The sequence below is a fragment of the Oncorhynchus mykiss genome, chromosome 6, assembly GCF_013265735.2.
Source record: "Oncorhynchus mykiss isolate Arlee chromosome 6, USDA_OmykA_1.1, whole genome shotgun sequence".
Classification (NCBI taxonomy): domain Eukaryota; kingdom Metazoa; phylum Chordata; class Actinopteri; order Salmoniformes; family Salmonidae; genus Oncorhynchus; species Oncorhynchus mykiss.
In genome coordinates, this window is record NC_048570.1 from 17,452,148 (window position 1) to 17,479,186 (window position 27,039).

Here is a 27,039-nt window from a genome sequence, read left to right on the forward strand (position 1 = left end):
GACTGTGGGGCAATGACTCAATCACTTCCTTCCCTCATTTGTTAAAAAAACAGTTCTGCTGATCAAACAGTATTACACTGACTTGGTTACTGTAGTTTCTAAAGTTAAAGTACAATATATGTTCATTGTAAATAATATAGAAAACAGGATACTCGCCCATCAGGGAGAATATTGTTTATAAATATTTGTTTCTTGAGTATTGACTGGTTTATATACACAATGTAATATTAATCCATTTAACCAGGGTTGCAAAATTCCAGTAACTTTCCCAAAAGTCCCAGCTTTTCCAGAAATCGTGGTTTGAGAATTCACAACATTCTGTTTATTCCGTCTTGATTCTGAAAATCTTTCAACCAGGACTTCTGGAAAACCTGACAATTTTGGGAAAGTTACCAGAATTTTGCATCACTCATGAAACTGCATAATCCTTTGGGCTAATAAACATTTGAATCCTTAGTTTGAGGCTAATAAACTTTTGCATCCTGGCTAATAAACATTTACTCACAGGTAAGGTTCACCACTGAGGATATTTCTGGCCAAAAATAAAACAGTGACAGAATATAATTTTTTAGCTAGTAGAGCTTTAGAGTTTTATAGCTAGTATTTTCTGCACAGATTTGAACTATTATGCACCATGAAAATGTCACCCTCGGTGACCACTATGTGGTCTGCAAAAAAAAACTGGTTGTTGAGAGTCGATCTGACCAATGTGCTCTGCAGATCCAATGTATACGCATTGATTAACAGAATGATTTATTACAAAATATGTACAGGTCAACATAATTATTCTTATACATTGTGTAAATAGTTAAATTATAAACAAAAACAAGTACAAATATGAACCATTCATTAAGTACAATTTCAACAGCAACTATACTGTAATGAGTGACGTCATAGAATACAGCTACCTCCTATTTCCAGTAACATCCCTTTTTATGACACTGACATCACAACAAAATTGGTAAGAACTTTTAAACACAAAAACCTGGTTTAACCCGCAAGATGACACATTCCAAAACTATTCCAATTACTCCATGTCTAGGTCACGGCTTTTATTTATTGTGGTGATTCCGGAGAAGAAGGTGGCAGGAGATCCTGTTCCATCAGTGCTTAGCAGAGGGGCCTGAGAAAAGAACATGAGATCCGCTCAACGGTTCAGTGAGAGAAGAGGATAGAAAGGCAGTGTATCGAACATAAGAAGGAGGATTGGTTTGAGACTGAACTCACCTGGAGTGTTGTTTGCTGTTCATACAAAGTATAGATCTGCATCCCTGGAGGGTTCCTGAAAGGTTCCTCCTCCACATCACTGTGGTCCGGGGTGGGAGACATGGGGAATTTGACTGGATTGATAGTAGCCAGAAGAGCAGGCATGGTGAAACAAGACAAGAAGCGAGCCTTCAGGAGGAGGTAGCCCGGGTTATGGATGAAACGCTCTGCCACGAGGCTCCGCACTGCCGCTACCTGCTGCTCCTCTTCCTGGTTCTCTTTCTCCTCTGGGTGCAGGACCATCATGGCACTAATTGCCAATGTCTTTTTACATTTCAGGAGACTCGACAGGGTATCTAGGCTGCTGACAAAGGGGGGAAGGTAGGGTAGAGTGACATCCAACTCCGGAAGCGCAATTCCATTCTTGCCATTCAACCACTCGCTCACTTTGGCCGGGTCCTCCATGAACATCAGGTTGGGATCAAACTGTATTACTTCTGGATTGCGGGGTGGAGGGACACGTTTAGGGGGATAAAGCTGGACGATTTGGAAGGCTCCCTGAGGGAATGAGGCTGGAAGAGAGCCTGGAGGGACGTTGAGGACGAAAGCCTGTGGCGGGCCAGTCTGTGGTCTAATGGGAGCCGAGATGACTGTGTTCTTGGGAACAGAGAGAACAGGTGACACTGCATTGAGCTGGGGACCAGTGGTTGCCACAGTCTGCAGGACTGGGTTAGTCATTATCATGCTGTTCACTGGGTTGGTCATCCTTGGAGCAGTGTTGCTTATGAAGGTAGTGGAGGCGGAGGGAGAGGAGAAAACAGATGGGGAGGCAGTTCCCTGTGCTATGGATGATGCAGAGGGAGATGGGCAGACATGGGTCACATTGGAGGAGGCCTGTGCTGCAGCAGCAGCATTTAGTGTTAAAGGGACTTGCTGGTTGATAATAACAGGTGATGGACAAGCAGGTGCAAAAGCATTTGCTGGTAGATTCTGAGGTGTCATCTGAATGCCAATGCCACTGATTGGCACAAGTCCATCGCGTGTCAGGACCCAGGCTGTTTGTGGAGGGGACAGAGTTATGTTAGAAAGTTGGCCAACCAGGTTTCCTTTGGGAGGACTTTGCATACGGGCTTTCTTGCGTTTAGGCGACTGTTCCACTGACTTTTTTGCAATTGCAGCATCCTTGACCTCTTTGGGGGCCTGTGATTTCTCAGTAGGTTTGAGATTGCGTTTCTTTGCTGAAAGATTCTCATTTACCTGAACATTCACCCTGTCTATTATGGTTGAGGATTGGACAGGAGCAGGGAGTATAGGTTGGCTGGGGGTTGAGGGTCCGGGTTGGGTAAGTGTAGAAGGCATGAGTTGTCTGGAAGTTGGAGTGAATGGGACCATAGGATGTGGGGTGGACTGTACTACAGGCTGTCCAATGACAAAGGTCTGAGGGATCATCATCACAAGTTGACTGTTCTGTTGCTGGCTGTTCTGCTGCTCGTTTCCCTTCCGTTTCAGCATACTGGCTACCGTTCTGGGACCATGCCGTTGCGTTGTTTTTTTCAATAAAGCTAGAATAAAGTAAATAAAAAGAGGCATTTATGTAAAACATAATTCACATATGGGTGTAATTACCACAATTATAAAAAATAAATTTTTTGTTTAATATCAATGAATAGATTTGTTGTTTTTAAAAACTTTGCAGTTGACCATCGCTGATCGGGGTGCTGAAGCTCTTAGCTAATTAATAAGTGATTTTTGATGGCGAGAGCATGCAGAGAAAGTAAGCAGGAAGTGACTGCCCCTCAGCCTCAAGTTTCTCAACTTTTGTAGTTGATTTTTTTTGTCTTCAACGTGCAGGAAAGTAGTGCACTGGTCTTCAAGCGCATAAACATCATAAAAGGGATCTGACAGAGGTCAATTCATCCACAAACACAATTGTATATACATTTTAAAATGGCTGCATTTTCATAATTTTTTTTAAATAACCACGAAGCCCATTCAAAACAGCATGGGAATCGATACGGAAGTAAAGGGGAAGTGGACATCACTTTCACAGGGTATGACATATTCAATGCGATATACAAACATAATATGTTACCCTGTTTTGCTTCCCAAGATCTGTGTCCTGTGAGTACCGCCTGAAACAGATAAATTGACATCACAATTGCTCTGTTCAAATTGCTTATACAGTGCATTTGGAAAGTATTCAGACCCCTTTACTTTGTTACCTTACAGACTTATTCTAAAATGTATCAAATTGTCCCCCCCCCTCAATCTATACACAATACCCCATAATGAAAAAGCAAAAACAGGTTGACATTTTTGCATTTTTTAAAGAAATATTAAATTTACATAAGTATTCAGACCCTTTACTCAGTACTTTGTTGAAGCATATTTGGAAGCGATTACAGCCTCAAGTCTTCTTGGGTATGATGCTACAAGCTTGGTACACCTGTATTTGGGGAGTTTCTCGCATTCTTCTCTGCAGATCTTCTCAAGCTCTGTCAGATTGGATGGGGAGCATCGCTGCATAGCTACTATCAAGTCTTTCCAGAGATGTTCGATCGGGTTCAAATCCGGGCTCTGGCTGGGTCACTCAAGGACATTCAGAGACTTGTCTGATGATTTAATTAATTTAATCAATTTTAAAATAAGTCTGTAACAAAATGTGGAAAAAGTAAAGGGGTCTGAATGCACAGTAAGTAGCAATTATTATATAGATGCAAAAACCTAAAACTGTAAATGTTTTAAAGTATGAGGACTTTTTGTTTATGGTGTAGTAAATTATACTCACTTGTTTGTTACGCATTTTAATTATCTGCTTACAGCCCCCAGCATCCACACGGAGGACCTGTTTCAGATTGCATTAGAAAATGCATAATATAAAATGTTCATATGATCAGGATCGGCTGACAATGGATTCAAAATATGGCATTATCAGTTAACCCTTTTCAGATATTCTGGACTGAGATTATGATGCATTAATTTGGTACCATAATAGCTAGTCATGTGCTCTTGATATGCCAATAAAGAACATATGTTGTAAAATGTGTTCCATTTTTCCTGTATGTAGCGTGAAGTCATTCGTGTTTGTCTATCAGCATTAGAATACATGCCAGAATTTCTGCATAGGCCTAGGTGCTCGCATCCATAAGAAAAACCCAACTAACATAATGGCATTATTGTGCTCATTCATATAAAAATGTTGCCCCCACTGGGTTCATTCCCTACCTGCAGAAAGAACAAGAACACTGGGGTCTTGGTGAGTCCAATGCTCTCTGATCTCTCTCGCACCATGTCAGCTACAAAAACAAGAGAAAGTAGGATCAATTTAGAGTCATATACACTGACTATATAAAACATTAACATTTCCATGACAGACTGACCAGGTGAAAGTTAGGATCCACTATTGATGTCACTTGTTAAACCCACTTAAAATCAGTGCAGATGAAGGAGGGTAGAGGAGATGGGTTAAAGAAGGATTTTTATGCCTTGAGACAGTTGAAACATACGGGGTATACTACCATATGGTAGTAGGCGCCAGGAGCACCGTTTTGTGTCAAGAACTGCAACGCTTCTAGGTTTTTCATGCTCAACAATTTCCCGTGTGTCAAGAATGGTCCACCACCCAAAGGACATCCAGCCAACTTGACAACTGTGGGAAGCATACGGAAAATAGCCCTATTTGGTAAAAGACCAAGTCCATATTATGGCAAGAACAGCTCAAATAAGCAAAGAGAAACGACAGTCCATCATTACTTTAAGACATGAAGGCCAGTCAATACGGAACATTTCTAGAAATTTGAACATTTCTTCAAGTGCAGTCACAAAAACCATCAAGCGATATGATGAAACCGTCTCTAATGCCGACCGCCACAGGAATGGAAGACCCAGAGTTAGAATGGGTCTCCCATTCTCTAATGAGGATAAGCTCATTAGTTAGCAGTTAACAGTATCAGAATTTGCAGCCCAAATAAATGCTTCAGAGTTCAAGTAACAGACACATCTCAACATCAACTGTTCAGAGGAGACTGTGTGAATCAGGCCTTCATGGTTGAATTGCTGCAAAGAAACCACTAAAGGACACCAATAATAAGAAGAGACTTGCTTGGGCCAAGAAACACGAGCAATGGACGTTAGACAGGTGGCAATTTGCCCTTTGGTTTGGTGTCTAAATTGGAGATTTTTGGTTCCAACCTCCATGTCTTTGTGAGATGAGGTGTGCGTGTATGGATTATATCCACATGTGTATTTCAGACCGTAAAGCATGGAGGAGGTGTTATGGTGTGGGGGAATTTTGCTGGTGACATTGTCTGAGATTAATTTAGAATTCAAGGCAGACTTAACCAGCATTGCTACCACAGCCTTCTGCAGCGATACGCCATCCCATCTGATTTGGGCTTAGTGGGACTATCATTTGTTTTTCAACAGGACAATGACCCAACACACCTCCAGGCTGTGTAAGGGCTATTTTACCAAGAAGGATAGTAATTGAGTGCTGCATCAGATGACCTGGCCTCCACAATCGCCCAACCTCAACCAAATTGAGATGATTTGTGATGAGTTGGATTGCAGAGTGAAGGAAAAGCAGCCAACAAGTGCTCAGCATGTGGGAACTCCTTCAAGACTGTTGGAAAAACAGAGAATGCCAAGAGTGTGCAAAGCTGTCAATATTAAGAAGGTGCTCCTAATGCTTGGTATGCTCAGTGTATATATGGAGTTTAGCCCATGCGGTATTCAGTGGGGCAAAAAAGTATTTAGTCAGCCACCAATTGTGCTATTTCTCCCACTTAAAAAGATGAGAGGCCTGTCATTTTCATCATAGGTACACTTCAACTATGACAGACAAAATGAGAAAACAAAATCCAGAAAATCACATTGTAGGATTTTTTATGAATTTATTTGCAAATGATGGTGGAAAATAAGTGTTTGGTCACCTACAAACAAGCAAGATTTCTGGCTCTCACATACCTGTAACTTCTTCTTTAAGAGGCTCCTCTGTCCTCCACTCGTTACCTGTATTAATGGCACCTGTTTGAACTTGTTATCAGTATAAAAGACACCTGTCCACAACCTCAAACAGTCACACTTCAAACTGCACTATGGCCAAGACCAAAGAGCTGTCAAAGGACACCAGAAACAAAATTGTAGACCTGCACCAGGCTGGGAAGACTGAATCTGCAATAGGTAAGCAGCTTGGTTTGAAGAAATCAACTGTGGGAGCAATTATTCGGAAATGGAAGACATACAAGACCACTGATAATCTCCCTCGATCTGGGGCTCCACGCAAGATCTCACCCCGTGGGGTCAAAATGATCACAAGAACGGTGAGCAAAAATCCCAGAACCACACGGGGGGACCTAGTGAATGACCTGCAGAGAGCTGGGACCAAAGTAACAGAGCCTACCATCAGTAACACACTACGCCGCCAGGGACTCAAATCCTGCAGTGCCAGACGTGTCCCCCTGCTTAAGCCAGTACATGTCCAGGCCCGTCTGAAGTTTGCTAGAGAGCATTTGGATGTTCCAGAAGAAGATTGGGAGAATGTCATATGGTCAGATGAAACCAAAATATAACCTTTTGGTAAAAACTCAACTCGTTGTGTTTGGAGGACAAAGAATGCTGAGTTGCATCCAAAGAACACCATACCTGCTGTGAAGCATGGGGGTGGAAACATGCTTTGGGGCTGTTTTTCTGCAAAGGGACCAGGACGACTGATCCGTGTAAAGGAAAGAATGAATGGGGCCATGTATTGTGAGATTTTGAGTGAAAACCTCCTTCCATCAGCAAGGGCATTGAAGATGAAACGTGGCTGGGTCTTTCAGCATGACAATGATCCCAAACACACCGCCCGGACAACGAAGGAGTGGCTTCGTAAGAAGCATTTCAAGGTCCTGGAGTGGCCTAGCCAGTCTCCAGATCTCAATCCCATAGAAAATCTTTGGAGGGAGTTGAAAGTCCGTGTTGCCCAGCAACAGCCCCAAAAAACTTCACTGCTCTAGAGGAGATCTGCATGGAGGAATGGGCCAAAATACCAGCAACAGTGTGTGAAAAGCTTGTGAATACTTACAGAAAGCGTTTGACCTCTGTCATTGCCAACAAAGGGTATATAACAAAGTATTGAGGTAAACTTTTGTTATTGACCAAATACTTATTTTCCACCATAATTTGCAAATAAATTCATTAAAAATCCTACAATGTGATTGTCTGGATTTGTTTTCTCATTGTGGCTGTCATAGTTGAAGTGTACCTATGATGAAAATTATAGGCCTCTCTCATCTTTTTAAGTGGGAGAACTTGCACAATTGGTGGCTGACTAAATACTTTTTTGCCCCACTGTGTCTGAATGTTCCAAGAGTGCCACTTTTCTCCTCCATAGCTGTTGCTAAGTGATAATTGAAGCTTCCGCATTGTGCTGTTTATTTGCAATTTGTTGACATCACAACACAGTACAGACTTGGATACACATTATCCCGAATGCTAATCAATAAAAACATGTTACATTTGCAGCTCTGTTTTGCTTGTTTACAGTGGGTAATTTCAGAGGGAACCATCAGAGGCACTCTCGTATTGTTATATCACCAACATGTATAGAATAAAGGCGCTAACATAGCAGCCATTTTAAAACCTGGCCAAACTACCACCATACCCCGTTCAAAGGCAATTCAATCTTTTGTCTTGCATATACACCCTCTGAATGGAACACATACACAATCCATGTCTCAATTATCTTGAGGCTTCAAAATCCTTCTTTAACCTGTCTCCTTCCCTTCATCTACACGGACTGAAGTAGATTTAAGAAGTGATATCACTTAGGGATCATAGCTTTAACCTGGTCATTCTACGGCATGGAAAGAGCAGGTGTTCGTAATGTTTTGTACACTTACTGTATATAACTCTGGGTCAAGTCCTTGGTTCTGTCTTCCAAAACCCATTATTTAACAACAAGAACGCTCATTTTACTTATCTACAAGTGAGAGAAGTTAGGATGTATTACCTGTGACAACTGATAAAGTACCTTCACTGAGCTTGTTTGAAGAGATTGGTGGGGGCATAAGCACATTGCCCACCCAGGGAGTGACTGCCAACTGAAGGGAATAGTTGAGAGTGGTGTAGGTTTCACTGTTGGCAGAGGAGTACTTTTGCCTTGAGCAATTGTGAGGCGTCCCCTGGTCACTGCTTGTAGACCCACTGTTTTTCTGCAGACATGTACAGTACCAGTCAAAAGTTTGGACACACCTACTCATTCAAGGGTTTTTATTTTTTACATTGTAGAATAATAGTGATGACATCAAAACTATGAAATAACAAATCAAAATATTTTTTATATTTGAGATTCTTCAAAGTAGCCACCCTTTGCCTTGATGACAGCTTTGCACACACTTGGCATTCTCTCAACCAGCTTTATGAGGAATGCTTTTCCAACTGTCTTGAAGGAGTTCCCACATAGCACTTGTTGGCAGCTTTTCGTTCACTCTGTGGGCCAACTCATCCCAAACCATCTCAATTGCCGTGAGGTCGGGTAATTGTGGAGGTCAGGTCATCTGATCCAGCACTCCATCACTCTCCTTGGTCAAATTTCCCTTACACAGCCTGGCGGTGTGTTGGGTCATTGTCCTGTTGAAAAACAAATGAAAGTCCCACTAAGCGCAAACCAGATGGGATGGCGTAATGCTGTGGTAGCCATGCTGGTTAAGTGTGCCTTGAATTTTAAATAAATCACAGAGAGCGTCACCAGCAAAGCACCCCCACGCTTCACGGTTGGAACCACACATGCAGAGATATCCGTTCACCTACTCTGCGTCTCACAAAGCCACGGCGGTTGGAACCAAAAATCTCAAATTTGGAATCAGACCAAATGACAGATTTCCACCAGTCTAATGTCCATTGCATGTTTTTCTTGGCCCAAGCAAGTCTCTTCTTCTCATTGGTGTCCTTTTAGTAGTGGTTTCTTTGCAGCAATTCGACCATGAAGGCCTGATTCTGAACTGTTGATGTTGAGATGTGTCGGTTACTGTGAATAATTTATTTGGATGCAATCTGAGGTCCAGTTAACTCTTATCCAGATCTTCCTTTCCTGTGGCGGTCCCCCTGAGAGCCAGTTTCATCATAGCACTTGATGGTTTTTGCGACTGCACTTAAAGAAACGTTCAAAGTTCTTGAAATTTTCTGCATTGACTGACCTTCATGTCATAAAAGTAATGATGGACTGTCGTTTCTCTTTGCTTATTTGAGCTGTTCTTGCCACGATATGGACTTGGTCTTTTACCAAATAGGGCTATCTTCTGTATACCACCCCTACCTTGTCACAAAACAACTGATTGGCTCAAAATCATTAAAGGAAAGAAATTCCACAAATGAACTTTTAACAAGGCACACCTGTTAATTGAAATGCATTCCAGGTGACTACCTCATGAAGATGGTTGAGAGAATGCTATGAGTGTGCAAAGCTGTCATCAAGGCAAAAGGTGGCTACTTTGAAGAATCACAAATATATTTTGATTTGTTTAACACTTGTTGGGTTACTACATGATTCGGTATGTGTTATTTCATAGTTTAGATGTCTTCACTATTATTCTACAATGTAGAAAATAGTAAAAATAAAGAAAAACCCTTGAATGAGTAGGTGTGTCCAAACTTTTGACTGGTACTGTACATAGAAAACAGAAGACACACATCACAGGCTTTGCGAGGAGAAGACCTCTGTAATAACAAAGCTCAATTTCCATCATCGATTGAGCTAGATAGGCTATGCAACGAAACCTTAGAGCACACAACTATTTTAACACACTGTTCTTACCTAGATTCAAGCTTTTACTATATTTATTTGTATGAAACAATAGGATTTATTGATGGATTCTAATAAAACATTTTATCAACATTTCCTTTAAAAAAAAAATTCTAATTTTCACTAAATCTATTCTAACAAATGAACAAAAATGTATCCACTGGAATCATATTTGTTTGGGATAAAAAGCAATTGAAACACCTGTTCTACCACAAAGAGGGGCTAAATGAAAATATGTGTAATTTTTGAGTGTCACCTGGCAACTTACATGTTTTGTGGCATTTGTTTTCTTCCAAGTGATCAGGTTCCTCACCTCTCCATAGCATACCTGGAGCATGGCCAGGTCACTGTTGTAATCCTTTAGAAGGAACACATACAGAGAATGTTGCATGCTCAAAGCAGGAATCAATCGGTTAGCCAGCTACAGTGCCTTGCGAAAGTATTCGGCCCCCTTGAACTTTGCGACCTTTTGCCACATTTCAGGCTTCAAACATAAAGATATAAAACTGTATTTTTTTGTGAAGAATCAACAACAAGTGGGACACAATCATGAAGTGGAACGACATTTATTGGATATTTCAAACTTTTTTAACAAATCAAAAACTGAAAAATTGGGTGTGCAAAATTATTCAGCCCCTTTACTTTCAGTGCAGCAAACTCTCTCCAGAAGTTCAGTGAGGATCTCTGAATGATCCAATGTTGACCTAAATGACTAATGATGATAAATACAATCCACCTGTGTGTAATCAATTCTCTGTATAAATGCACCTGCACTGTGATAGTCTCAGAGGTCCGTTAAAAGAGCAGAGAGCATCATGAAGAACAAGGAACACACCAGGCAGGTCCGAGATACTGTTGTGAAGAAGCCAGATTTGGATACAAAAATATTTCCCAAGCTTTAAACATCCCAAGGAGCACTGTGCAAGCGATAATATTGAAATGGAAGGAGTATCAGACCACTGCAAATCTACCAAGACCTGGCCGTCCCTCTAAACTTTCTGCTCATACAAGGAGAAGACTGATCAGAGATGCAGCCAAGAGGCCCATGATCACTCTGGATGAACTGCAGAGATCTACAGCTGAGGTGGGAGACTCTGTCCATAGGACAACAATCAGTCGTATATTGCACAAATCTGGCCTTTATGGAAGAGTGGCAAGAAGAAAGCCATTTCTTAAAGATATCCATAAAAAGTGTTGTTTAAAGTTTGCCACAAGCCACCTGGGAGACACACCAAACATGTGGAAGAAGGTGCTCTGGTCAGATGAAACCAAAATTGAACTTTTTGGCAACAATGCAAAACGTTATGTTTGGCGTAAAACAAAACAGCTGAACACACCATCCCCACTGTCAAACATGGTGGTGGCAGCATCATGGTTTGGGCCTGCTTTTCTTCAGGGAAGATGGTTAAAATTGATGGGAAGATGGATGGAGCCAAATACAGGACCATTCTGGAAGAAAACCTGATGGAGTCTGCAAAAGACCTGAGACTGGGATGGAGATTTGTCTTCCAACAAGACAATGATCCAAAACATAAAGCAAAATCTACAATGGAATGGTTCAAAAATAAACATATCCAGGTGTTAGAATGGCCAAGTCAAAGTCCAGACCTGAATCCAATTGAGAATCTGTGGAAAGAACTGAAAACCGCTGTTCACAAATGCTCTCCATCCAACCTCACTGAGCTCGAGCTGTTTTGCAAGGAGGAATGGGAAAAAATTTCAGTCTCTCGATGTGCAAAACTGATAGAGACATACCCCAAGCGACTTACAGCTGTAATCGCAGCAAAAGGTGGCGCTACAAAGTATTAACTTAAGGGGGCTGAATAATTTTGCACGCCCAATTTTTCAGTTTTTGATTTGTTAAAAAAGTTTGAAATATCCAATAAATGTCGTTCCACTTCATGATTGTGTCCCACTTGTTGTTGATTCTTCACAAAACAATACAGTTTTATATCTTTATGTTTGAAGCCTGAAATGTGGCAAAAGGTCGCAAAGTTCAAGGGGGCCGTATACTTTCGCAAGGCACTGTAACTTTACTACATATTCTAAAATAAGAATCATATTTCTGAGTTCATAAACAAAGGAGACTCACTTTAAAATGAGCTACACAGCTGATGAACGATTGAATGTTTATTAAATGTTAACTGCCTCGTGATCCCATTTTGTGATACATTCAGATTAACTTAATATGTAGCTATGGTTACTGATGCAGATCTAGTCTCTGCTTTATGATGGTGGTATTTGGGAACAAAATGACAATGGTTGCACTCATTTTAGGTTGACAACTTCATATAGGCCGGTCTAGGGATGGGTGTTCAAAATCTGCATACGCTATACACATAATGGTGCAACGAATCACATGACTGTTAATAAATAAATGCTGGTACCTTCTTTGCCAGGATTGGGGGGTTTTGTCCAATGACAGTGGCAGCAGGCTCGCCAAAGCGGTCCAGGACGGTGGAGCGGATCACCATGAACTTGCGTGCTGCGGCCTGGCTGTCCGTCGCTGCCTGCTCTTGCGTTGTGTACTTGCTGGGCCGTTCAACCATCACACTCCTCACCATCCCTTCAAACTGCTTCTCTCGCATGGGGATCCATTGCTCCATGTCTGGTTGGGTGTAGTCTTCAAAAATGTCACTTTCCTGATCAGATCCGTACAGTTTAAAGAATTTCTGTTTCTTCTCGTCATCACTGTCCATAAATTCCATCTTGACGCTCTCCTCTTCATCGGCGCTTGAGTGCACATCATTGTCTAGCCTTCTAGTCTTCTGCCTACTCTTGATGCTCCTCACAGCCACTGCCTTTCTCCTCTGCAATCCTCTTCTACTTCTGTCCCTCCGAGGTCTGGGCTGTTTACAAAAATAAGAGAGTAATTAACTGTATGTTCAGTGTTACAGACTGAGTTGAGAAGGACAATAAGGCTACATAGTCAACACTCACCTTGTACCCTGTCATTGTCCTCCACTGTTGAAGGACCTGGCTGTCAATTCTGTTAGGCATTTCAGCAGCTATCTTAGCCCATTTACCTATAGAAAAGGACAAAATAAACTGTTAGACCTGATTATCAAGAAAGGTAACCCGATTATTTTGATATAGTTTCTATGCGAGTCAGCTTTCTATAGCAGTTCCTACATCCATATTTCTCCACCAATTGTCGGAGTTGCGCCTTTTCCTCCTCGTCAAATGGCCCCTTCTTCACGTTCCCAATCAGGACGTCCACATACCTACAGAATGAAGCAGCGGTTTGTCAGTGACCGTATATTCAAATTAAGCAAGGCCGAGGGGTGTAGTATATGGCAAATATACCACGGCTAAGGGCTTTTCTTACACACAACGTGCCTGGATACAGCCCTTTAGCCATGGTATATTGGCCATATATCACAAACCCCTGAGGTGCCTTATTGCTATTATGAACTGGTTACCAACGTAGAGCAGTAAAAATATTTTTTTTGTCATACCGTGATATTCGATCTGATATACGATGGCTGCAGGGTCTAAAATTAACACCCCGCCACCTGCGGGTAGATTTTGGCATTGGAGTGTAAGATGTCCATTTCACCAGCCATGTTGGCGGGTGTTCAGGGCTCATTTCACTCGCATTTGTGAATAAAAAGTCAAGTATGATCACATTTATAGTCAAATAAACGCTGCAGTAGCTGTTTTCAAAGTATTTCTGCCGTTTAGTTTCATAGCTGGTAAATTAGTCGCACATAGTCAAACTACGAATCCTACACAGCCTATTGCATTTCGAGCTGCAACACTGCCTGGCTGGGGGCTGTGCGCATGTTAAGAGCTGAGTGACAGATTCATTTATAGAAGCGCTGCGCACAGGCATAAACGTTGGTATAATTCACTTGAAACCAAAATCTACTTAAGTGAGATTTTATCCTTGTGTTTCTTGGCTATTTACATTGTTGTGTTCACAAGCTAGGCTGTTTTTCTATGTTTGAGTTTCAACTGCTAGGGAAGAGAAGACAATGCTTCTACTATTCAGACTCTCACAGGCACAAACATGACTGGAGTCGCACTACCATGATAACCTCATTTTTTGTCTCATCTGTGATATTTTGGTTAAAAAGACTCCGGTCTTTACAAAGCATGTTCATACATTTTTTTTGTGTTTTGTTGGTGTAATTTTAGCTGAATTTAAATATTTTGTCTGAAACACATTTTGTCTGATAACACATTCTGAGTCGTCATAACAGCTACATAACATGGTCATAACACTTATATTTAGACCTGTTGTGACTATATTGCATTATTTTATGGAAGGTTATGCCACATACATAAGTGTGAAAACCCACAAAACATGGCAAAACATTCCATTTCACCATAGCCTACTTGTCAATAATATGTTTGCTATAAAACATTTTCTGAAATTGACCATGTTAAATTATCATTGTAATTGCGTACAAATTGATGTCAGACATGCACCTACCCCAATGCTCTGTTACTGATGACTGGGATGAATGCAGGAGCAGGACTAGACACCCGCTTTTTGACTGATGACTGACATGTACGTGATGACTGACATTGACTGATGAAGGGCATGTACGTGATAGGCCTATCTGGCTTATATATGATTATGATGGTCATAATGCTTCTTGACAGTGTCAAAGTGTATTTTCTTAGTACAAGTAAAGAGACAGAGGATGGTCATTATACTTCATCATGAAGTGTATTCTCTGCAAGTTATTTTAAATATGATGGAAAAAAAAGTGACTAAATAATTCATTACAACAAAGGACTTCAGAAACAAACTTTCAAACTAACGGAAACTTCTCGGCAGGGAAAAAAACAATTTGCATAAATGTGGGTTTTCGCACTCTTAAGTAGGCTTCATAACCAGCCATAAAATAACACAATGTCACAACAGGTGTAAATATATGGGTCATGAGTGTTATGACCCTATTATGGCAGGTTATGTCAACTGTTATGACATATGACATGTTATGAGCATGTAATAACGTGTTGACGCTGGGTTTCAAGTAATGTGTAACCAAAAAATCTGAGTGGCTGGTAGATATTTTGATCTACCTGGCAAAGTGGCTGGTGGACCCCAAAAAATATGTCATGTCCTGCATGGCTGTCAGCCAATCAGCATTCAAAGCACGAACCACGCAGTTTATAATACTTTTTCAAGTTTGAGTTAACTAGAATAGGGTGGCCATCAGGGAGACTTTCAGTGAACGTTGTGAGAGTTTGGTCAATGCGTTGGCTCTATCGAGCAGAGTCAATAGAAGTCTTCACCTGTCCCTACACTGGCTATCATTTCTGCCAGGCACATCCTGACGCATCTTCCACCAGTTCCCCGCCCCGTGTTTAGCCACTGCTCTCAGTAGCATCTGCAACAACAAACAAAAATCAGAGCACAACTTATATTATCAAATATTTATACTGTACATATGGGCACATCACAACATTTCCTGGGAACAGATTAGATGAAGCTAAAGATACTATTCCCAACAAAAAAAGCCAAAAGCCCTCCTGCCCATACCTCATCTTCTTCTTTAGACCAATGGCCTTTTGTGAGTGTGGGGTCCAGAACCTGAGTCCACCGATACATCAGCTGGCATGAATCCCGGCCCTCCATGAAATAGGAGACTGGAGTACAACAGAAATCATGGAGCTGAATTCCCAGAACCCAACACATGATGCACTACCATGACAAGCTACAGTAACTTGTATTGAACAAGCACTTTTTCCGAAGAGAAAAATCAGTAGAGTAGAGCAGTGGACAGTACCTTGAGAGCTTTGCATTTATATTTACATTTGAGTCATTTAGCAGAACTCTTATCCAGAGCGACTTACAGTAGTGAGTGCATACAATTTCATCAGTTAACGCTCCTACTGGAGCCTTACAAAGATTGGTACATAAGCTGGGGACAACAATAACAACTGTCATCGATGTGCACCAACAATAACATAGATGATGAGTAAAAGCCAGGGTGTACATTGGGTGGTGGGGACTTACTCTGGGTGTAAGGGATGTAGTTCCCTATCCGCATCTTCTCCACCAGCTCTCTAAGGATGTCGTCCTCCACTCTGCACCACATCCTCCTCTTGAAGTCGGTGCAGATGTAGCGTTGGTATGTTTGGAGACACATGAAGGCTGTCCTGTTGGTCTGTGTGTGACAGACAGAGGAGAGGACATGAGTTCAGAATGGACAAACCTGAATAGTTTACACATTCAAAGAAATTGGTAATGGTAGGATGTTCAGGGAATTACACTTGACCTACCTACAACCGAGAAACCTAACGGTTCAGTATCAGGTACTGCGCTCTAAACAAAGTATAATCAATCAATCAATCAAACTGTACAAATCAGGACTAGAAATATCACCTCTGGATCCCACTGATAGGAGAGTGTAACAATCATGAGGCTATTTGACCAATACTGTCTGGTCTTACCCCAAGTTTATCAGCAATCTGATCCCAGTTGTGGTGCCCATATTGCACAGCAACTTTCTTGAGCATCTCAATTTCATCTTCCTTCCAACTGGCTTTGTTAATGGAGGGATGCAGGTAGTTCTGCCAAAAGCTTTTTATGTCCTCAGCTTCACGGATGCCTTCAAACTGGATAGGAATAAGATGTTAGCATCAACATTTAAGCCTTTTTAGCAATAGCAAAACAAACACATGAATGGAGGAGAAGACAGCAGTTACTTGACCCACATCAATATTGGAAATCTTTTGCCAGTCATGGTCATCATAGCGGCCACCCATCAGCTCATCCTCCTTCAGTGCACTGCAAGGGAAAGCAGATCCGGCAACAGTTATATAGAAATGGTTTGACTCAGGAACCACAAAAAGAGTTGAACAATTCAATCCATTTCATCTCTTCATGTAAAGTGAGAACAAACACAAAACAGACATGTCTGACAAGATAACCAGTGTTATCTTGGAATTAATAGGCTAGATTGTTATTTCCTGTAAAATAGTTATGATGGTAATCACCTGATGGCCTCAATGTCCTTTTCAATTTCAGTGATTTGTTTCCGCAGGATTAGCTTTTCCATGTCTTCAGCTTTGGCCATTTTCTGTGTAAGGTATTCAACCCTTTGAGACAAAATCATGTCATTCATGTAGGCCAATTTGTTAACACCAATCCTAAAAATGTTTACCTACATTTCATAAACCCTATGTAAAAATCTGAAGTTTTGCTCCTGTGATTTTCAAAATGTAGCAAATAAGACATTCCCATTATCAAAAGATACCATTCAGGGTAAAACAATCACCCTTTACTTACTTGGACAGCTTGGGCTGTATCATGCGTTTCATGCTGTCTTTGACCACAGCATTTATCAGCAGAGTCTTCTGCCACCCCTCCCCTGAAAAATATTTAAAGTCACTCTCCGATAATGGTGATGTCAGTTAACAAGGATGCAAGGAGCACTAAGGTCTAACAATTATTATTTTTAGGCTCACATTTTTTCATCTTGACGTCGTGAGTAGGTCTGATTCTTTTACTCATCTTCTCCCTGGTTTCTGGATTAGCGGGTGGGCCCTGTGGGAATTAGAGAGGCAATGTAAAATCATGTAGGTATAACCCCTTGACCATGCTCATATTGTACTGAATCAGAACTCATCCCTACCAGAAATGTGACTTTATCTCTGAAATAGGGCATCAGAAAGCTCCCCAAGAAAAGCTTCAGTGTGGGTTCTCCAGATGTGGTAGCCTGGGGAGTTCCTGTGCCAGATAGCTGAGACATAATCTCTTTCTGTTGGGAAAAACAACAAAAAATATTACATCGCATGGACATTGCACAGCACAGTGCAAAAACTTGAAAAGATTAATTGAACAGATTTCAGACTACACCTTTAAGAGAAGCTGTGGGCTATTAGTTATTGGTCTCTTACTTGTTGCTGTTGATTGTCTGTTAACAGTTGTTCCAGGTACTCTAATTTCTCTTTCAACACTTCCTGATAAACCAGGTTAATTTGCAGACATGTATCTGTGTTCTGGGGTAGGTCCAGCTCCTCAGCACTGTCCTCTTCGCTCTACCAGACATGGGAGAAAGGAGAGCGCAAGGCCATGTTACAGTAACCTTATATCATGTAACAAACTGGAGTGCTGGAATTGTGAAAATGCTAATCAATACTAACCAATTCTGTTGAACTTCCTTGGCCATCCACATCTGTTTCAACACATTATAAAAGGGGTCACACTCACTCCCGGTATAAATGTATACTAGCAGAAACTTAAATCCCTGAAACAATGAATAACCTGTTGAAACAACACAAGGCAATGGCCTTGGCTACCTGACAAAATCTCAGCATTAAATGCACCTGGACCAAGAGTGGACTCCAACTCTTCAATCTCCCTCTGTATTCGCTCCCGCTCTGCCTCCAGGTTCCCCGGAGAACCCTAGAAGAGCAGGTTGACATTATTTCTCAAATCACCTGAAATAAATCATGGTCACAAGGTAATATTGGTAAGTCTTACCAAATCTTCTGGTTGAGAAGCATTGTCGTCTGATCCATCATCTGACAGCAGTGAAAACAAATAACAGATTTAAGAAGCATGCCAAGGAGTTTTGAAGACTAAATTGTATTCTATGATTAGTGCAGGAGTCAGGGTGTCCTCTCTATACAAGCCCACTGCAACAATGTTTTGACATGCTTTAGATACCAACCAGATGCACAACTGTCTGAAGATTGAACTTCTATGCCGGAATTGCTTTCGGGTCCAAGGTTTTGCTCCAGCGCCAAAATCTGGCGTTCGATTCTCTCCCTCTGTGCAAGAAGGTCATCCGAGGACATAATGAATGAGGCACCTTTTAAAAACAATGGGTAATGAATGATAACAAAACCAGGGATCAGCTAACAGCACAAAATACACAAAAAATACAGTAGCTAGCTAGTTAAGTTAACCTAAACATTACACTAGTTACAACATAGCTACAGATTGTTACACCAGATAATGTGATTTAACCAAAGATGTTTGGTTTCCATTACTGGGAGTTACAGAGTAACTGTTTGTAACCCATTCATAGACGCTAACATAAGTGCATTCAGAAAGTATTCAGCAATATTTCCCGCATTTTGTTACGTTACAGCCTTATCCTAAAATGGATTAACAAAAAAATAAATCCTCAATCTACAGACAATACCCCATAAAATACAAAGAATAAACAGATTTTTAGAAATGTTTGCAAAAGTACTAACATTTTAAACCAGAAATCTTATTTACATAAGTATTTAGACCCTTTGCTATGAGACTCGAAATTGAGCTCAAGTGCATCCTGTTTCCATTGATCATCCTTGAGATGTTTCTACATCTTGATTGTGGAGTCCACCTGTGGTAAATTCAATTGATTGGACATAATTTGGAAAGGAACGTAACTGTCTACATAAGGTTCCACATTTGACAGTGTATGTCAGAGCAAATGAGGTTGACGGAATTGTCAGTAAGAGCTCCGAGAGAGGATTATGTCGAGGCACAGATCTGGGGAAGGGTACCAAAAAATTTCTGTAGCATTGAAGGTCCCCAGGAACACAGTGGCCTCCATCATTCTTAAATGGAAAAGAAGTTTGAACCACCAAGACTCTTCATAGAGCTGTCCGCCCAGCCAAATTGAGCCATCAGGGAAGAAGGGCCTAGGTCAGGGAGGTGACAAAGAACCCGATGGTCACTCTGACAGAGCTCCAGAGTTCCTCTGTGGAGATGGGAGAACGTTCCAGAAGGACAACCATCTCTGCAGCACTCCACCAATCAGGCCTTTATGGTAGAGTGGCCAGACGGAAGCCACCCCTCAATAAAAAACACATGAAAGCCCGGTTGGAGTTTGCCAAAAGGCAGCTGTCTGGTCTGATGAAACCAAGATTGAACTCTTTGGCCTGAATGCCAAGAGTCACATGTGGACTTGAACCCAATTGAATATCTCTGGCGAGACCTGAAAATAGCTGTGACGCTCCCCATCCAACCTGACAGAGCTTGAGAGGATCTGCAAAGAAGAATTGGAGAAACTCGAGGTTGTAATAGCTGCCAAATGTGCTTCAACAAAGTACTGAGTAAAGGGTCTGAATACTTATGTCAATGTGATAAGTTTGCTAAAAATAAAAAACTGTCTTTGCTTTATTTTTTTATGGGGTATTGTAAGTAAATGTATTAATTAAAAACAATTGAATACATTTTAGAGTAAGACTACAACGTAATAAAATGTGTAAAAAGGGGTCTGATTACTTTCCGAATGCACTGTGCACTAGTGCCTAGTGCCTATTGCCGATAGTATCTTCTGGCTGGGACTTTTCTTAAGAGTTCAGACGCTCGTTCTGAACATTAATACCATGGGTTGGAACCAGTTCAGGGAACAGAACAGAAATCTGGACAATACATTTTTTATTCTAGGGACAAAATCAGAACAAAAGTAATTTATACTGTTCCGGAAAATAACAGTTATTTTAAAAGCATGGGAACTGGTTAATAACTTTGTTTTACATTCCAGGCATTTTTTTCCAGTCCTGCAATAAAATGCAATAAAGCACCTATGCAAAGCCCTCATTCCAGTGTATGCCTTCCTGACAGCTGAAAATCTTTGCCAGTGTGTGTGTGTGTGTGTGTGTGTGTGTGAAGGCTACCAGCCCCTCCCCCTCCAAAGCATAGCCTGCTGACGTTACAAGTGTGATTCAACAATTAGGGAGAGAGATACTTAGAGAAGAATGGATTAACTTTTTCAATGCTAGTTAATTTTTGTATTTATTTTTTACCTTCATTTAGCTAGCTAGGCAAGTCAGTTAAGAACAAATGTTATTTACAATGACAGCCTACTGGGGAACAGTGGGTTAACTGCCTTGTTCAGGGGCAGAACGACAAATTTTTACCTTGTCAGCTCAGGGATTCGATCTAGCAACCTTTCAGTTACTGACCCAACATTCTAACCACTAAGCCACCCCAAGAATATTATAGTTACGTTTCACATTTTATTTATTAACTACTTTTATTATTTAAAAACTATAATAATCTGGTGCCACTCTGCACACACATACAGTGGGGAGAACAAGTATTTGATAACCTGCAAAATCGGCAGTGTTTCCTACTTACAAAGCATGTAGAGGTCTATAATTTTTATCATAGGTACACTTCAACTGTGAGAGACAGAATCTAAAACAAAAATCACATATGATTTTTAAGTAATTCATTTGCATTTTATTGCATGACATAAGTATTTGATCACCTACAAACCAGTAAGAATTCCGGCTCTCACAGACCTGTTAGTTTTTCTTTAAGAAGCCCTCCTGTTCTCCACTCATTACCTGTATTAACTGCACCTGTTTGAACTTGTTACCTGTATAAAAGACACCTGTCCACACACTCAATCAAACAGACTCCAACCTCTCAACAATGGCCAAGACCAGAGAGCTGTGTAAGGACATCCGGGATAAAATTGTAGACCTGCACAAGGCTGGGATGGGCTACAGGACAATAGGCAAGCAGCTTGGTGAGAAGGCAACAACTGTTGGCGCAATTATTAGAAAATGGAAGAAGTTCAAGATGACGGTCAATCTCCCTCGGTCTGGGGCTCCATGCAAGATCTCACCTCGTGGGGCATCAATGATCATGAGGAAGGTGAGGGATCAGCCCAGAACTACACGGCAGGACCTGGTCAATGACCTGAAGAGAGCTGGGACCACAGTCTCAAAGAAAACCATTAGTAACACACTACGCCATCATGGATTAAAATCCTGCAGCGCACCCAAGGTCCCCCTGCTCAAGCCAGCGCATGTCCAGGCCTGTCTGAAGTTTGCCAATGACCATCTGGATGATCCAGAGGAGGAATGGGAGAAGGTCATGTTGTCTGATGAGACAAAAATATAGCTTTTTTTGTCTAAACTCCACTCGCCGTGTTTGGAGGAAGAAGAAGGATGAGTACAACCCCAAAAACACCATCCCAACCGTGAAGCATGGAGGTGGAAACATCATTCTTTGGGGATGCTTTTCTGCAAAGGGGACAGGACGACTGCACCGTATTGAGGGGAGGATGGATGGGGCCATGTATCGCGAGATCTTGGCCAACAACCTCCTTCCCTCAGTAAGAGCATTGAAGATGGGTCGTGGCTGGGTCTTCCAGCATGACAACGACCCGAAACACACAGCCAGGGCAACTAAGGAGTGGCTCCGTAAGAAGCATCTCAAGGTTCTGGAGTAGCCTAGCCAGTCTCCAGACCTGAACCAAATAGAAAATATTTGGAGGGGGCTTAAAGTCCGTATTGCCCAGCGACAGCCCCGAAACCTGAAGGATATGGAGGAGTGGGCCAAAATCCATGCTGCAGTGTGTGCAAACCTGGTCAAGAACTACAGGAAACGTATGATCTCTGTAATTGCAAACAAAGGTTTCTGTACCAAATATTAAGTTCTGCTTTTCTGATGTATCAAATACTTAGTGGGGCAAAAAAGTATTTAGTCAGCCACCAATTGTGCAAGTTCTCCCACTTAAAAAGATGAGAGAGGCCTGTCATTTTCATCATAGGTACACTTCAACTATGACAGACAAAATGAGAAAAGAAAATCACATTGTAGGATTTTTAATGAATTTATTTGCAAATTATGGTGGAAAATAAGTATTTGGTCACCTACAAACAAGCAAGATTTCTGGCTCTCACAGACCTGTAACTTCTTCTTTAAGAGGCTCCTCTGTCCTCCACTCGTTACCTGTATTAATGGCACCTGTTTGAACTTGTTATCAGTATAAAAGACACCTGTCCACAACCTCAAACAGTCACACTTGAAACTGCACTATGGCCAAGACCAAAGAGCTGTCAAAGGACACCAGAAACAAAATGGTAGACCTGCACCAGGCTGGGAAGACTGAATCTGCAATAGGTAAGCAGCTTGGTTTGAAGAAATCAACTGTGGGAGCAATTATTCGGAAATGGAAGACATACAAGACCACTGATAATCTCCCTCGATCTGGGGCTCCACGCAAGATCTCACCCGTGGGGTCAAAATGATCACAAGAACGGTGAACAAAAATCCCAGAACCACACGGGGGGACCTAGTGAATGACCTGCAGAGAGCTGGGATCAAAGTAACAAAGCCTACCATCAGTAACACACTACGCTGCCAGGGACTCAAATCCTGCAGTGCCAGACGTGTCCCCCTGCTTAAGCCAGTACATGTCCAGGCCCGTCTGAAGTTTGCTAGAGAGCATTTGGATGATCCAGAAGAAGGTTGGGAGAATGTCATATGGTCAGATGAAACCAAAATAGAACTTTTTGGTAAAAACTCAACTCGTCGTGTTTGGAGGACAAAGAATGCTGAGTTGCATGCAAAGAACACCATACCTACTGTGAAGCATGGGGGTGGAAACATCATGCTTTGGGGCTGTTTTTCTGCAAAGGGACCAGGACAACTGATCCGTGTAAAGGAAAGAATGGGGCCATGTATCGTGAGATTGTGAGTGAAAACCTCCTTCCATCAGCAAGGGCATTGAAGATGAAACGTGGCTGGGTCTTTCAGCATGACAATGATCCCAAACACACCGCCCGGGCAACGAAGGAGTGGTTTCGTAAGAAGCATTTCAAGGTCCTGGAGTGGCCTAGCCAGTCTCCAGATCTCAACCCCATAGAAAATCTTTGGAGGGAGTTGAAAGTCTGTGTTGCCCAACAACAGCCCCAAAACATCACTGCTCTAGAGGAGATCTGCATGGAGGAATGGGACAAAATGCCAGCAACAGTGTGTGAAAACCTTGTCAAACGCTTTCTGTAAGTCTTCACCTCTGTCATTGCCAACAAAGGGTATATAATAAAGTATTGAGATAAACTTTTGTTATTGACCAAATACTTATTTTCCAGCATAATTTGCAAATAAATTCATTAAAAATCCTACAATGTGATTTTCTGGATTTTTTTTCTAATTTTGTCCGTCATAGTTGAAGTGTACCTATGATAAATTACAGGCCTCTCATCTTTTTAAGTGGGAGAACTTGCACAATTGGTGGCTGACTAAATACATTTACAGTGGGGCAAAAAAGTATCACTAGCCACTTTAAACAATGCCACTTCATATGTTTTCATACCCTACATTACTCATCTCATATGTATATACTGTACTCTATACCATCTACTGCATCTTGCCTATGCCATTCGGCCGTCATTCATTTATATATTTTTTATGTACATATTCGTATTCATTCCTTTACACTTGTGTGTGTAAGGTAGTTGTTGTGAAATTGTTAGGTTATATTACTTGTTAGATACTACTGCATGGTCAGAACTAGAAGCACAAGCATTTCCCTACACTTGCATTAACACCTGCTAACCATGTCTATGTGACAAATACATTTGATTTAGGTGTACAGAGGCCCATTAACAACCATCACTCCTATGTTCCAATGGCACGTTGTGTTAGCTAATCCAAGTTTATCATTTTAAAAGGCTAATTGATCATTAGAAAACCCTTTTGCAATCATGTTAGCACAGCTGAAAACTGTTGTCCTCATTAAAGAAGCAATAAAACTGGTCTTCTTTAGACCAGTTGAGTATCTGGAGCATTTTGTGGGTTCAAAATGGCCAGAAATAAAGAACTTTCTTCTGAAACTCATCAGTCTATTCTTGTTCTGAGAAATGAAGGCTATTCCATGCGAGAAATTACCAAGAAACTGAAGATCTCGTACAACGCTGTGTACTACTCCCTTCACAGAACAGAGCAAACTTGCCTTAACCAAAATAGAAAGAGTGGGAGGCCCCGGTGCACAACTGAGCAAGACGACAAGTCCATTAGAGTGTCTAGTTTGAGAAACAGACGCCTCAGAAGTCATCAATTGGCAGCTTCATTAAATACAACCAATGACGAGATGGCACGTGGGTACCTGCTTCTATGAGGAGATGGGGGAGTCCCCAGGGCTTGCAGCGTGATCTGCGTCATTAATAGAACTGACTTCTATTTTACAGGCTGACTACGTCGCTCGCGTCGCGTTGAGCGTTGCTAAATAAATTTAGAAATCTATATTATTCAATTATTGCACCCACTGCTTGCGCGCGCCAACGAGCATCTGCGTTGCCAAGGACGAAAATAGAAGTCAGTTCTATTTGTGATGCAGATCGCGCTGCAAGTCCTGCCTCTCCCATCTCCTCATTGGTTTATAGATGCAGGTACCAAGTGCCATCTCCTTATTGTTTATACCCACGTGGGTGACTGAAAGATGAGGTCGGTGGCGGTAATGCACCTAATTTATGAAAGGTCCCAATTGCAATATAAAGTCAAGAGAAGAAAAAGCCTAGGAGGAGAGATGACTAGAAACGATTCAGTTGACTGTTTTATGTGTGGATTAAATGTCAGAGTAGAGGACCTTGTGCATTTCAGGTAAAATAACAACTCAATGTTTATATCTCAGGACAAATTAGCTAGCAACAGCAAGCTAGCTAAATAGGACCAATTGCCATAAATGTTTAATGATTTTCGACCTGTCCCCAAATTAATGTAATTGGTTCAGAGTTTGTTTTGATATTTTAACCAGCATGTCATGATCGAGTTTGATGACAAATAAATTGGTGCGCGTGCGCCATCGTGCATACATTTATTTTGTCTCTCTACACCAAACGCGATCCCGACACACAGTTTAAAATATCAAAACAAACTCAACCAGTGACATTAATTTGGGGACAGGTCGAAAAGCATTAAACATGTATGGCAATTTAGCTAGTTAGCTTGCATTTGCTAGCTAATTTGTCCTATATAGCTAGCTTGCTGTTTCATCTTTGAAATTATATGGTGATTGGCATCTACACTTTACCATGACAACCGGCAAAAACATTGCATCTTTCAATTACCCACGTGGGTATAACCAATGAGGAGATGGGAGAGGCAGGACTTTCAGCGTGATCTGCGTCACAAATAGAACTGACTTCTATTTTCGCCCTTGGCACAGCAGACGCTCGTTGGCACAATCGAGCAGTGTGGGTGCAATAATTGAATAATATAGATGTATACATTTATTTTGCAACGCCAGCGGTGTAACCAGCCTGTAAGGCGCTAAAGAGGGTAGTGCGTACAGCCCAGTACATCACTGGGGCCAAGCTTCCTGCCATCCAGGACCTATTTAAGCGAGCGGTGTAGCCAACTTGTAAGGCGATAAAGAGGGTAGTGCGTACAGCCCAGTACATCACTGGGGGCCAAGCTTCCTGCCATCCAGGACCTATATAATAGGCGGTGTCAGAGAGAAGCCCATTAAATCGTCAAGACTGTTTTCTCTGCTACAGCACTGCACGGCAAGCCGTACCGGAGCGCCAAGTCTAGGACCAAAAAACTTCTGCCCATTTTGTACACTGCTGGTACTCGCTGTTTATCTATGCAGTCACTTCACCCCTACCTAAGTGTACAAATTACACACACTGACTCGGTACCCCCTGTATATAGCCTCGTTATTGTTACTTTAGTTAATTTGGTAAATATTTTCTTAACTCTTCTTGAACTGCCCTGCTGGTTAAGGGCTGGTAAGTAAGCATTTCACCGTAATGTCTACACTTGTATTCGGCGCATGTGACAAAGTTTGATTTGTGAATAGTTACCACAGGCACAGTCATAATCCCCGCCCAGTTCTACAATTTTTCCTTCTTAACATTTGGTTTTAAACCTAATTTTAACCACACTGCTAATCTTATATCCACCCTTAAATTAAGACAAAGTATATTTTTACAATATAGCCAATTTGGACTTTGTGGCTGTGGTAGGTAGCTCGCAAACTAGTGGAAACTCGAGCTGGTGGGGCGTGTTGGACCCATGCGCGAGCAGCAACGACAACATAACATTTGCAGCTAATTCAGTAACTAACAAACACCTGAAATAACCCTAATGCAAAAGCAACATCCGTCAATTTCAGCATCAGTCAACAAGTCTGGTCTAATTTAGCTCGACTTACCAAGTGTCAAATGCAGACAGGTTAACAGATGTCTTGATGATCTGTTATGATTTACAAAATATTATGTAAATATTAAAACAAGTAACTGGCTCGCTAGCTAAATCACAATGAAATTGTTTGGCATGCTTATTCGTTTAACATCTCTACGCGCCGCAAACAACACAGCTGAAACATTAAAAATTTCCCAGCATG

The 27,039-nt window shown here is 41.5% G+C and overlaps 1 protein-coding gene across 5 annotated transcripts; it reads right to left on the reverse strand.

Annotated features, from left to right (window-relative positions):
* Positions 1-722: 722 nt before the first annotated feature.
* LOC110525339 (snRNA-activating protein complex subunit 4) lies at positions 723-26,981 on the reverse strand. Of its 5 annotated transcripts, none has more exons than XM_021605368.2 (25): positions 26,848-26,981; positions 18,625-18,765; positions 18,435-18,475; positions 18,278-18,356; positions 18,095-18,126; positions 17,849-17,989; positions 17,584-17,709; positions 17,417-17,495; positions 17,238-17,319; positions 16,946-17,047; positions 16,664-16,736; positions 16,400-16,564; positions 15,963-16,113; positions 15,486-15,592; positions 15,239-15,333; positions 13,121-13,212; positions 12,929-13,014; positions 12,376-12,837; positions 10,257-10,346; positions 8,198-8,399; positions 4,432-4,502; positions 3,995-4,051; positions 3,299-3,338; positions 1,228-2,768; positions 723-1,123 (listed from the first exon to the last, which is right to left on the reverse strand). In XM_021605368.2, exons 2-25 carry the CDS (start codon positions 18,749-18,751, stop codon positions 1,028-1,030), a joined length of 4,137 nt encoding a protein of 1,378 aa, XP_021461043.2. In that variant the 5' UTR covers positions 18,752-18,765; positions 26,848-26,981; the 3' UTR covers positions 723-1,027. The 5 variants fall into 5 exon arrangements, with proteins under 5 accessions (XP_021461043.2, XP_036835375.1, XP_036835374.1 ...); XM_036979480.1 differs by having other exon boundaries at positions 741-1,123; positions 8,219-8,288; XM_036979479.1 differs by having other exon boundaries at positions 741-1,123; positions 8,198-8,288.
* Positions 26,982-27,039: the final 58 nt, after the last annotated feature.